Here is a 13,716-nt window from a genome sequence, read left to right on the forward strand (position 1 = left end):
GAGATGAGCCCATAAATATGAACTGTTCAGCGGGTGACCTCAGTAAGCGGGAAAATCAAGAGGATATAACGTGACGATTGTCACTCATTGTACATTTGCATGCGGGACGCATGGATGGTTTTTACACCTTTTACGAAGACAGAATTCCCAAAGTGTCGCTAACAATGTAAGGTGAGTACACCAAACTTGTTATTTTCTAGATTTCTTCGGAAAATCTGCGAGGAAACTCCGTCGAATTCGTCTGCCGTGGCTTCCTGTCTAAGCTCTAACCAAACAACGGACCTCGTGTTGAGACAAAAGTTAACCAAAACATGATTTTATTGTTTATGAACAGAGCGATGCTCTGATAAGCGTTCGTTTTTCGCCACCTTACATCCCTTTTGGTGTGTTTTGTCCATTTTGAGGCTCTTGTCTAGCTTGATATGAGCTTCGTTTTTCCTTTACGGCGGCCATCCTTTTGTCGTCGTTAAGACAGCTAAGAGGAACCTGGTTGTTTCCGGTGACGGGAAATGAAAAACATAAATCCCAAAGAAACAATGCTTGGTTAACTGTATGAATTACTGAAAAGTTATGGCAAAGAATGAACAATTTTGGCAGGTGTAAACTTCGAAAATGGTCACACGGCCAAAGGGTGTCTCAAATACAGTTCACTTCCGCCGTCAAGATAACCTAATTTGCGTAGTCTAGTGAAGCTTATTGCCAACCTGTCGGCCGCCGGTTTTTAGCGATAGGAACAAAAGTGCCTTTCGCATCACGTTTACAAACTAGAAGAATATTATTTCTTTCAATCTTATCTGCATAAAGGAGCTTGTATGGTTAGGTTGCAGAATAATGAGTAATGACAAATGAATTTTTTAATAACCGGTATTTTCATAACTTTAGCATTCGTATCTCCCTCAGTAATATTTTCCGGTCTTTTCTGATTAAGAAGCTTCTCTAAATTCTCAAATTAAAGCACATGAATCTTTGCTATTATTGTCTAAAAGCGTTTTAGCTGTGCGAATTTAAAAGAAGCATTTCAGTCGGGAAAAATCTTTACAATGTTTATAGCATGCAATATCCACACGTCCGTATTTCCACAACCGGAAATACGTAATATGCTCTCTTTGATGTACGTAAGTAGCTTAGGGAGCACAGAATAGCTGCTGGTCTCGGTATAGTGAGCAGAGCAATGGGTGAATGCGGGATTTATTTTCTGGTGCGGGATAACAGCCACAGACAATGAAACGTGTTTCACTGTCGCTGCAGCATCTGTAGCAGAGTGAATTAGCTCTGCAAGCTGCCACTGCCCGCTATTTCTGTGTAGTACAGGTATTAAACTTCATGTTACTTCCTACAATATCGCCTACTCTCTACGCAGACATTCGTCTGTTACGTGATCAACGTCTCCACGCGAGGCTCCCGCCAAAGAACCCAAATTATAAAGTAAACTGTCAACTATTCAACACCTACTTGTCTGCCGTTTGAAGCGAAGATGGCAGAATGAACTGTGAAGCAAGATTATGGTTAGCATACGAATCATTTTAAAAACCCTTCCAGTGCTAAATCTTTACTGACACAGTTCAAACCTTGAAGGTCAGGAACGAAGTATTTGCAAGACTTCAAAGGAAAGGTATCGAGCAGTTTTTTCATGTGATGCATGTGGTACCATCGTCTATGCTGTCAAATCGTTATCTAACTCAGTTTAAGATTCTCAGTTTGAGTTTTTGAATGAAACTCTCTTACGATCATTCATTCATTCACTCATTCATTTATTTGCATTGCTCCTGTGCCGTGTTTTCACGAGGTACTGTTTGTTTTTCAAACTACTTCAGACACCCCGACAAAAATACGATCCGGGCCAAACGAGAAATCTCAGCGACTCTTATAAGCATGGGCAAACGAAATAATCGCGACTTGAGAAAAATTTGGCTAATTTCATGTCATTGAGAGTGTGTCTCCATTCTCGTTTTGGTTCCGGCGAGGATATTACTGATATGCGGAAAATGTTTTGCGAATTCATACTTCGAGTTTGGAACCAAAAGAGTTAAAAATAGAACGAAAAACAGCCTGACTAAAAATGTATTTACCGGTTCGAAACACAAACTTGTCTCAACACGGAACGCGCTTACAAGTTCCTGTTTTTACAAGACTGAAACTTCCCATAGGGAACTTCCAGTGCTGATTGAGCAATACGAAACGCCCTCGGAGTTCTGATATTATAACGCCCTTCCATCCTTTTAAAAATTTCTAAGTTATAAACAATTTCTTGCGCAATGCGGAAATGTAGACCAGTTGGTGTTTTAATTTTTACCGTTAAATTTGAGAAGAGTGCAAAATATTGCCGAAAGTGCACTACTTGTGTAAATATCCGATGTGAAACAATTTGCTTAGAAATTTGTTTTTGGACCACCGCCGTGACTAATTGAGTAAAGTAAGTAATAAATGTTAACGTCAATAACACGAAGACTGCTTGCGCAATCTCCCGAGCTGTGCTGCACAATAGTAATAAAATGCTGATAAAATCAACCGCGGAGTTTAGAGTACATGTAAGTTAAGTAATAAATTAATACACGTAGCTCAGCTAAATAAATTACAAGTAAAAGAGTTAAGATGCGCGGTGGAAGATTTTATTGGCCAAATTTCTGAGCTGCAAAAAAGTTAACTACAGCAATAGAATCAAACTCTTTGTCCACAAAATTACAAACTGCTCGCAAATTTCGTAATTATTCATGATTCAATATTGGACAAATTGCCAGATAGCCGCGAGCGCTGCGCATACGATATACAATCAACCTACAGAAGGCTGACACAACAAAACATAGAGCAAGGTGTTATGAGAACTTCCTTCCATGCGTCAAAATACATGTTTCGTCCAATCTTGACATAGTGCCTTTGAATTCTAGTCAGCGTTCGCTTTGAATTTAAAGCCCCGGCCAAGCTGTCGCAAGTAGCCACAACTGACTCACAACTGAGTTTCCTCGCAAGTACACGCAAGTTCACGCAAGTCGCAAAAAAAAACCAACAACTTTTCAAGGCTACATATCCTGTAATTCATTGGCAAACAGGTTGAACGTCACTCAACTTGGGTTGGGTAGCGAAACTGCGTCGACTTGCGAGCAAAATTTTATCTCGACCAAAGTGAGCACAAGTCATCGCAAGTCAACCCAAGTGCACGCAAGGCCTGGCCAAGCGGAGTCGCAAGTAGACCCAAAATTTCAACTTGCGTCTAGTAGCGTGTCCGTTTGGCCAGAGCTTATGAGTACTTGGTAATTTGAACTTTTGTATTTTATTGACTATTTGTAAACATTGTCTTTATTTTGGGTGCATAATAAGTTATTTTTGGAGAGCAACTTTTCAACGCCTGACAAAAGGGAAGTGTAAAGTTTTATCGGTATTCAAAAAAAGTTATATTGTATGGAGAACTGTTGTGGTCTCTCTGGGTTGGTATTCAGATGTTTTTGACAGTTTTAGCATAGTTACTAGAGGGAAATGGTTAGGAAACCTGGCAAAGTTCTTTGTTGTATGTTTTTGTTGGCTATTTTGGGGTTTGACCCTTCACAAAACCTGGCAAAATACAAAAGGTGGTCATGTGTGTTCATGCAACTAACCAATAAAAGCATTGATTGCGATTATGCAATTCATGCATAGTCAATGAGCATAAAACTAAAGATGTGCAGGTCAAGGACCTTCCAAAATAGGTCTTAGCCTGTTTGTTTGCTTCTATGGTGTTTACCGGCCTTCTTAACCATTTCCCTCTATTAACTATGGCTTGAGTAACGGATCAAGTACACCTTGTCAGTTGTTTGGCTAATGCTGTTCGGACCATGGAGCTTCAAAATTGACAGCCAAAGCAGAACATATTGTTTTGACGTCATGCCGAAAAAACAATAAGGCAACCTCGTTCTCAGGGCCCTCTCTCTTCCTTCCTGTCCGGGAACGAGGTTGATAGCACGGTGCTCTTACGATTGGAGAAAAGCCGGAAAGTACTCGGGTTCTATGGGGAGGGTCTGCAAGCGGTCCTTACAGATTTTCTAGACTGAGGAGGAGAACACAAAAACTGAGCGAGCGAGCGAGCGAGCGCGATACTCGAGCGGCGAGCGTTGAAGCCGTTAGTCGCGAATATCGCGGGCCTTTCTCTCAGTTTACCCCGGGGAAATTTAGAGCAAACAAGAGACTAATCGCAGTCTCGGGTGTTGAAGGATCTCTGGAAATAATTTTTCTTAAGATCCTGGACATGAATGGTTTCTAAAAGATCTTCCTTAAAGTATCCTCATGGAAAGATCCCCATCTGAAAGGGTCTCTGGGAGGTCTTTGAGGACCCTGCAAGGTTTTTCCTCATGAAGTTAGTGCTTAATTTTAAAATATGTGAACTATCCCTTTAAATTGTTCAACAGCCGTTGACGATCTTTCGAGTGATGCCGAAACGAAAGCGTGGATTGTTGAAGCAACCTTGCAATTCGAGCCGAGTCTCCTCGTCCACCGCTGTCGCGAAGCCAAGAGATGAGGAAGAGGGCGTGTCCATATGGGTGCAATGCGAGAACGAAAGCTGCCAAAAATGGCGCCAAATCTCCACCGAGGAGGCCAAGGGTCTGGAGGACAGCGCGTGGTACTGCTGGCTCAATCGTGACCCTCGCTATAACACGTGCTCTGCTGTGGAACAGAAAGCTAAGAAACCCAAACACATGAAGTTCATATACAGTCTTCTTCCCCTGGGGGATGTGGTCATGGCAAAATTGTCAGGATATCCGCCGTGAGTGTTGAAGTGTTTTGTTTCTGGTTGTTATATTTTTTTCCTCTGCATGGTCGTCCTTTTATTGGTGGGGTTTTGGGGGGAAATAAAAATAGTGGATAGTCCATATATTTGATAACAATCCTCCCCGCTTACTTCCGAATTTTTCCTGCTTTTTCCTGTATTGTCTGAGGGCACCTCAACCCTCGTTGATCCTAAGGGAACTTTAGGAACTCATCTCTGCTACAAGTAATTAAGAGGTTGATCACGCCCTTCTTGTGGTAAATGCCTCCCTTGGCAAATTCTTGTCGCTTTTTTTTTTCCAAAATAGATAGTTTGACTCTTTTCTCCCTATCGATTGTAATGCAGTTGGCCAGGTTTACTCACCCGTGATCCTACTTGCGGCGAGTACTACGACGCACCGCTGGTCAAAGAGAATGAAATCACGCATTACCACGTGGAGTTCTTCGGGCAGCCCCGTTCTCGTGCGTGGCTAGTGCCAGCCCGCGTGCATCCGCTACGTTCCATGAACGAGGCTGAAAAAGCGCCCCAGTTCCGGAAGATTCAGGGGCGGCAACTGATCGAACTCAAGAAATCTTACGAATTCGCGCTTAAAGAAGCGCAGAGTTCGTTAAACAAGACTTCGGAGCAGAGGCTGGGAACGTGCCACTTCAAATATGTCGACGGTGAGTTGATCTTGTGATAAACGTCTTATTTCTTCTTATAATAGGAGATTTCGTCACTAATGAGTATCTATCTCGTATTTCACAGAGGAAGAGAAACCGGTAGATTCCGCAGTTTGGAGCGAGCGAGTTCCAGTTGATAGTGTACAAGAACCTGCGAGAATTCCTGCACGCCGCAATACAGACACGCCCTTGAATTCACCAACCATTCCAGTTATGACGAGTAAAAACCGTGTGTATGACACAGGAAACGTGTCACAGCTTGACAACAAGGTATTTAACGCGAAGAGACCATTGCACTAAGAGACAATGCGTTTATTAATAACCCCGCTTCTTACGTTAGTTAAGCTAAAAAAAAAAAAGACTAAAAAGATAATGAATGATATGTGCGTTGTAATCAGAGAAGCCTGACATCGAGCCACCAATAAGTGCATGTTATCGTCCAAATCTTAATATCTCCGAATCAATGCACTTGGAATACTTATAAACCTTCGCAGCTTTTTTTTTTGTTTTTGCTGCCTTTTTTACAGGTTTGTTGACCAAGAAAAAAAAAACAACATACGCATTCGCACTAAGAAGTTGATAATTCGCGCCTTTTGTATGGAAAATTGTCTCAACAAAATGGCGCTACATAACAGCACCTCACTATGTGTGCGTCTGTTACTTACGTGCTAGTGAAAAATAGTCTTTATGCTAAAACTTAACTGTACGAGCAGGATTTTCTTTCTGTGTTTCCTGTTAACAGGAAAAGGATTTCCTAGAGTATTTACAATCTTTTTCGTTGGAGAGAGGCGTCACTGTACCCAAAGAACCAGTGTGGCGAGGGAAACGAATCAACATCTTCAGATTCTACAACTTAGTACAGCAACATGGCGGATTTGAAAATGTGAGTAAAATGTAATGTAGGGAGTCGACAGGAGAGCCGGGGGACTAATGACTAGCGCGCTGGAGTCTGGATCGAGCAGTTTGGGTTCAAGCCCTGGCTGGGGTGTTTGCTTCGTGTTCTTGGGCAAAACACTTTACTCCCGCAGTTCCTCTTTCTACCCAGATGTGTAAATGGGTAACGGCCAAATTTTTAGGGGAGCCCAACGAAATCCCTGGGGCTAAACTGCCATGGAATAGCATCCCATACAGGGGGAATTAAAGATACTCCCAGGGATAACGGTTAAGCTTCGGCAGTGCGGGCTAGTGGCCAGAATGTGTTTAACTGAGCTTTTTCTGAAAAGTTGCCTCTCGACAACATTTTTGACGTCTTTTTGATGACTGTCTGTCTGATTTGTCCATTAACACTCAAGAAGCGTTAGACTTCCCTCTAGAGACCTTGAGCTGAGTGTCCCCTCCGCCCTGTTACTACTTCAGCCTGTACGTTAAGTACTGATTCGTGGATTCATTTTCATGTCAAAACCTCCAGGTCTGTCAGTGCAAACTCTGGAACAAAGTGTATAACGAGTTGCTAGAGTCCAATGTAATATATGGAGGAGTGAGTACAGTTGCCCGCGTCTTCTATCAAAAGTAAGTGAAAGGACGACGACCGATCGACCGACCGACCGACTGACTGACCAACCGAATGAACGAACGAACAAATGACTGACCGAACGAACATACGAACGAACGAAAGAACGACTAACTGACCGACCGACTGATCGACCGACTGATCGAACGAACGAACGAACGAACGAACGAACGAACGAACGAACGAACGAACGAACGAACGAACGAACGAACGAACGAACGAACGAACAAACAAAACGTGATTGAAAAGAGGGAAAAACAAGTGGATTAGCCAGGCGAACTAACAAATTGCACCTGAATGACTGGACGAACGGACTTATAAACCGGACAAATAAGAGGAAAACAACGGCTTTGTACCCTGCTTGTATTGTATAGCATGAAACAGAACTGCATGACACTCAGTCGTAATAACCGTGACGTATGCTTTTGTTATGATGGCGATGTTGACCCAAAGGTTTTTTTTCCTTTGCAGATATCTGATGCCGTTTGAGCATTATCTCAGAAGTCAAAAGAAAATTGGTAAGCCAAGTTTACTTTAGCTGCTTTTTTGGAACAATCTTTTGTTTCCTAAATTTTTTCGAATTTATGGCTTATTTCACATTTGAAAGTGATTATTTTGAAGGTATAGCAGCTGTGTTTTGAACGCAGTGAAAACTTTAGGAAATCTTGGCCAGTTGTATCTTTTGGGCGCTTAGCATCCTTTTTGTATCGCTTTTAATGGAACTTAAAACAAACGTCCCTTGTAGTTCCGATCCCAACCTGATTGTTTTTGTTTTGCGATTGTCGAACGCAAGGTGCTCTTACCAATCAGCACAAATTAAGATGTCATCTCTCTTTTGCGCGCTCAGCAGATGGTTGCATCTTTTCCCGCGTTTGGCAGTTGCTTGCATGTTTTCCCGCACTTGGCAGCTGGTTGCGTGTTTTCCCACGCTTAGCAGCTGGTTGCGTTTTTTTTCCCGCGCTCTGCAGCTGGTTGCATGTTTTCCCGTGCTTGACAGCTGGTTGCATGTTTTCCCGCGCTTGGCAGCCGGCTGCATGTTTTCCTGCGCTTAGCAGCTTGTTGCATGTTCTCCCTTGATTGGTAACCGGTTGAATGTTTTTCCGCAATAGGTACTGGTTAGGGTACTGTATAATTTCGCTTCCCCTGCCCCCTCCCCGGTTATAACCAAACCCAAAATCCGTTGTAAGTTTAGGGCTTATAACCAGAATTCTATGGTATATGGAGTTGAAACAAAGCTATCAATGCCTTTACTAGTTTGACGTGCTTTAACATAACAGGAGCAAGTTTTCCTTTCGTTCATGGCTTGATGGTCTTTCTTTTCTTTATATCTCAAGACATTCATATTCTTCCGGATGATATTCCAAGGCGACCCGGCCGGCCGGTAGGCAAGAAACGGAAGAGTACTTCGAGCTCGTCAACCACTGATGAAGGTAAATTAAATAAGTTATAATAACCCGACCAAGCGGCAGCAGATCAATAACACTTATTTCACTAAATTGAAAACTTTTCTGATGACTTTTCGCTGAGTATAATGATTGGTTTAAAGGTAGTAAAAACACATCACGCATGCCCGAGCCGAACACAGTAAAGAGATTGTTTTCTTCCCCACCAATCAGGCTGAAATCTCATTTTGTGGCTCATTGCGATTCGACTTATACAATTTTGCCTCGCTTGACCGTATTTACTTGTCATTTAGTTTAGTGTTCTACCTTGACCAGCAAAAAGCCAAACATTGCAGCAGTCTCAATGGAGAGGCCAGCGTTGATGTGATTCATATCGCATACGACGATATCCATACCACTTTAATTTCAAAGTGAATGGAGGCAGACAACCGTTAGTGCATTAGTTCCAGAATATCGAAGGATCGACGTACGAAGTGAAAGCATTTTACTCTCAGTGCCTCTCGAGATGATGGGAAATAACTAGGACTAACTTGTATTGGACTACCATCCGTTCCCTTCCAATTGGGCTAACAATACTACGCTAGCTCTATCTGTGCTATATTTCTGTACTTGTCTTGAACGTGTTGTATCACACTTGTATTTGCTACTTTCTTCAGGTGAACAGACGGTGCCAGAAACAGTCAGCGAAATTCACCAAGAAAACGTAGATGTAACGAACGACATGGACAGGTCCACAGATATCCACGACGGTAAGATATTAAAACTGTGATATTTTTACCTAATTTATGCTGTGCCAACCCTGCCACTTCGAAGAATCAGTGATAAATATCTATACATTCTTCATACCGCTGTATGGCCATAACGGCAACGAGGACGTACAGGCACAGCTCACGCGCGATATAAATGTTGGTTCAGTTTTGAGGAAGGCTAAGTTTTTGTTAAGCAATTTCTTGTGACAGACGTGACAACGTCATTCTGTTCTCGTTAACTCGAGTATTCCATTCGCAACAGATGAAATTATCGAGTTTTCTAATACTGCAAGCGTACTTTACAAATTCTGCGGCGTCATCCATCTTGTTTTAATTTCAGTGTTCCAGACATGCACACTACAGAACAGAGAGGGGGATAAAGTGCCGAGCTCGAACCCAGACTCTCCTCACCAGTCATTCGATGGCTGTTCCTTTGATAGTGACGGTAAGGTACTCGTTTACAACCCAAACCCCACCCCTACAAGGAGAACTTTTGCTACAATAATTGATCGTCATGTGACAATGGTTGTTTACCGTTTACTCAAAAATTCCGAAAATTTTGGTCAGAATGTTAATGGTAAGACAATTTTGGCTCGATCTACCGGGAAATTTTCGAAATGGAACGTCTTGAAAGGTAGTCCAAAATTTTCGAGTGGAAAATGTCCTTACCATGCCATTTGCAATTCTTCACCGCCATCTTGGAATTATGATCAGGTCAAAGTGGTCCTACAATCGTGGACAAAAGTCCTTGGGACACCTATGTAATTTAACGAATTATCTGTGTTTTACTACTGAAGTTTGAAAAAAGCACTGCTTTCCTTTTAAAAACGCGTTACTGTTCCCCCTCCCCACCCAATACAATGTTGAAAATCAGAAGAAATTGCAGGTAGTAGTTTTCAACATTGCATGGGGGGTGGGGGGGGGGGGGGGGCGAGGTTAGGCAGGTGAAGTTGTATTCGCGTCTGGCGTGTGCGCAAAAGCACCAAAAGTAAAAAATTTGTCCCAAGACTTTTGTCCATGATTGTAGTTTCTTTCAGTAAATTGGGGTTTTTTTGAGGAAATGATAAATTGCCATTTGCGCAAATTGTCGGCGAACCGGTTTCTCCGTGTAAATGGTAAACAACCAATATTTCTTCAAGATACGAACTGAGCAATTGTGGGGAGAGGGTCTCTACTCAAATAAGTATAGTATCGAGAGCAGTAAATTAAATATAATTTACCCTAAACCTGTCATTACTTACAATTCATAAACAGATGACGACAGCGCGAGTTCCACTTGTGACGTGGCAGAGCAAGAACTTCAACAACTGGAGAGACTGCTGCTGTCATTAGAACCCTCACTCTACCCCCAGACAGGTCAGTACACCCACCCCACCCTGTGAAAAATTAAAGCTTTTTGTTGACTCCTTACTCCATCGCCGACTCGACTAAGCTTTGGCTGTGAGCGCTCCTTTATAGCTCCGATGAATACTTCGCAAACTCTGTTTCAATTTGTCAGTTTCGACTGAAGTACTGTAGAACCCTTCTTAAGCGGCCACCTCCCGAAATTATTGTCAGTAAAATACTGTAAATAAAAACCCCTATTAACCAGCCACCTCTATTAATAAGGGCTGCGGCCACCTTTTGGTCGTTCCGATGAGGGTTTTCGTCTGTTCTCACCCCTATTAAGCGATCACCCAAAATTTAATACACGTAGTTTGGCTTTCAGTTTTGGAAAAAACGATGACAAATACGGGTTTGAAAGTGACGACTGATTAAAAAATTCAAAAAAGGTTTATTATGATTGTTTTGACGTGATTCTATGTTCACTATTAAAGCTCTCAACCTGATGGCAAAAAAAAAATAACTTCAGTGGAGAGTGCTAGATTTTTTGTAATAAGAACAAGCACTAGCTGTTATCATACTTTGTGAATGCGTTGAAGCGTTCGCTACAAGACTAGTAACAGTACTGAATACTGAGGGTGCTTTCATTCACACAGTGAACAACGTTCACTAGGTGTTGACTAATCTAACTTGTTGTTCTACTTTTAGAGAGTGACGGACTTGCAAAAAACAGGTAAAACGAGACTTTCTTTTACGGCTAAAAGCCTAGACTACGAGTAGTTCCTCTTTCGTTTAGTTCGTCGTGCGTGACGCGAAACAAAACCGCGAGAAAAAAATAGCCGCGCGAACTCCTGGGGGCGAAAAGCACGCGCGCGCACCCAGGATTTCACGCGGCTTTTTTTTCTTCGCGGTTTATTTACGGTCTCGCTGGACGGACTGAGCGAAAGAGGGACTCCTCGTAGTCTACTAAAACCCTAGCCCTCGTGCATAAGACCCCAGACAGCTCTCCATGTCATGGCTGCCCCACAACTCTCAGTCCTCTCTGTGGGGCAAGTTACTTATCATTATCACTTGCTCAATGGGCAAAGGACCCAGATAAGCCGTCCGCCAACTAAATCATAATCAAAATATACTGAGACCTTCATTCGCACACCATCGGAGAAACAAATCACACATTTTGCCTTGTTCTTGAACTGGTGTACTGATGTCCTTTGGGTTTTTAGCATATTAAAGTTGTGTCTTTTTTGAACCACACAGAGCACAAGAAGTGAAGTCGTTTCCTCGCACAGAACATGTACATATAAACGCTGCGCATGAAGAAGTTGATGTTTTAAAAACTTTGGATGAAATAGCACGAATAGAAGGTGTGGATGTTATCTTTTAAGGCCCCGTCCACGCTACGCCGGAGAAATTTGAAAACAGTGTTTTCTCTCTGAAAACGCATCCAATGTTTTCCGTCCACACTAAGCCGGAAAATTTGAAAACGGAACCATTACCGATCATTTTAGATTTGTGTTTGAGGAAAATTTGGACAGGGAAATTATATTATTATCGTGATGTCATGGTTTTCGAAAAGCTCCGTTTACAAAATGTCTCCGTCCACACTAAGACTCAAAGCCGGCGTTTTCAGATTCCTCCGGTTTGAAGAGCGTTTTCCAAAAGCTCCGTTTTCGTGACGTATTAGTGTGGACGGTAGGCCTAACCGGAGAAATAAAGGTGCGTTTTCAAATTTTCCCGGCGCTGTGGACGGGGCCTAAAACTGAATAGTCAAGTACTGTCAACACCTCTGTTGCTTATTGTGAACCGCGGTGTGAGTGCTAGATTAAGTTGCCCAAGTTGTGGCTACTTATATCCCCTTCCGTCTGGCTTTCTTTTCAACGTCTGTTTCGGATTGCAGGAAAACAATCCATTTTATAGTTCTGTGCCTAGCGATGAGGACTTTGAGCAGAAGAGAGGCTCGAGTTGACTTTTATGTAGGTCTGCCAACCCCGGGGAATGACTTGCTTAAACTGCTTTTTTGCTCTTCTCATTTACAGGAGCGATAGCTGACCTGAATGCGATTGTTTCATTAGACCTGGAACAGCTGTGAATTTGTAATATACTTATCTCAGACTTGTTCAATACTCCGTCTTTTGTCAAAATATTTAACGCATTTGATGCATTTTGCGAAGGACGTTCCAAAATGACTTTTCTCGTTGTCTTCGAATAGTTGTTAGAGTTCACATTAACCCTTGTAAAACCGTTTAGCGGTAGAATGTAGAACGACAAAATAATTTGCGTCAAGAGAACATGAAGAGTGAGAGTTAATTCCCTATGTAGGCCTTTAGTTCAAAGGTAAATCCTCTCAAGTTACTTTTAGATCACTCCCGGTTTTGAAAATTCCAGAGGGTTTAGAAATAGCCAATCATGTGGCGGGGATTTTGATCACGTAGACAGCCCAAGCGGCTTCACACCCGTTTTCCTCCTCCGCGAAAATCCACGTAACGCGCGTGGTAATATTATCCCAGGGAAGACTGGGTACCATGTCTAAAAATAACCTGAGAGGGAACGCCTACATGGGGGATTAACTCTCTCACCCTTCATTGTCTGTTTTTGATGTTACTCAGAGATATTTGAGTTAGATTTTGAGGCAATGTGACGACACAGAATAATACGTGTGATTTGTGCCAGTTCCCCAACAGTGTATCAAAAAATAAGAGTAAGAGATCTTTCGGTTTACCGTCTCTCATAAGACCTCCTATTCTAAACAACTTTAATAACCTCCCATCCCCTACACTCTTAAGACGCGATCTTTCCATTCCAATGACAATTTATCGACCGGAGAACAATTATTCTGTGGTGATCATTTGTTATGGAGTTATCCTCCAATTTTCTTTACAAATATTATTAAACGGAACAAACACAAAACAGTGTATTAGATGCGTGCTTAATCCCCCTTATGGGCCATTTTAGCCTGCAGAGTTTCATTGTGTTGTGCTCTTGGGAAGACGGTTTAGTCTCACAGTGCCTTTCTCCACCCAGGTGTATAAATAGGTACCAACGAATTTAATGTTGGGGTAGCCCATAGACTATGGTCCCATCAAGGGGGCGTGGGAGGGAGGGGGGCAGTAGAAATACTCCTGGTCGCTTCATGTTATGGATAGAGGAGCTAAGCGCCGGTCTGTTTGGCTCCACTAAGCTCTAAAACAGATTCGCAGACTCTGCTTATTTTGTGTCCCTCTAGCAGAACAGGATGGCTTTTACTGCTGATTGCTGCGTCCGGGCGCAGCTGCCGCATGCAAGAATTGTTTTGTGGAGGGCGCTTCATTTGTTGTTATTACGCTCTGTAATGGTT

The 13,716-nt window shown here is 42.5% G+C and overlaps 1 protein-coding gene across 5 annotated transcripts; it reads left to right on the top strand.

Annotated features, from left to right (window-relative positions):
- The first annotated feature begins 30 nt into the window (after positions 1–30).
- On the top strand, positions 31–13,289 carry LOC110043558 (uncharacterized). 5 transcript variants are annotated; one of them, XM_020749021.2, is made up of 14 exons: positions 31–171; positions 4,377–4,732; positions 5,081–5,397; positions 5,483–5,667; positions 6,140–6,280; positions 6,806–6,906; positions 7,379–7,425; positions 8,242–8,337; positions 8,967–9,059; positions 9,400–9,504; positions 10,314–10,415; positions 11,091–11,115; positions 11,640–11,746; positions 12,419–13,289. In XM_020749021.2, exons 2-14 carry the CDS (start codon positions 4,398–4,400, stop codon positions 12,469–12,471), a joined length of 1,707 nt encoding a protein of 568 aa, XP_020604680.2. In that variant the 5' UTR covers positions 31–171; positions 4,377–4,397; the 3' UTR covers positions 12,472–13,289. The 5 variants fall into 5 exon arrangements, with proteins under 5 accessions (XP_020604680.2, XP_020604684.2, XP_089140373.1 ...); XM_020749025.2 differs by having other exon boundaries at positions 11,091–11,112; positions 11,636–11,746; XM_089284247.1 differs by lacking the exons at positions 10,314–10,415; positions 11,091–11,115; positions 11,640–11,746; positions 12,419–13,289 and having other exon boundaries at positions 9,400–9,937.
- The last annotated feature ends 427 nt before the right edge of the window (positions 13,290–13,716 follow it).

The sequence above is a fragment of the Orbicella faveolata genome, unplaced genomic scaffold (genome assembly GCF_042242905.1).
Source record: "Orbicella faveolata isolate gen_17 unplaced genomic scaffold, um_ofav_v1 contig_13, whole genome shotgun sequence".
Taxonomy (NCBI): Eukaryota; Metazoa; Cnidaria; class Anthozoa; order Scleractinia; family Merulinidae; genus Orbicella; species Orbicella faveolata.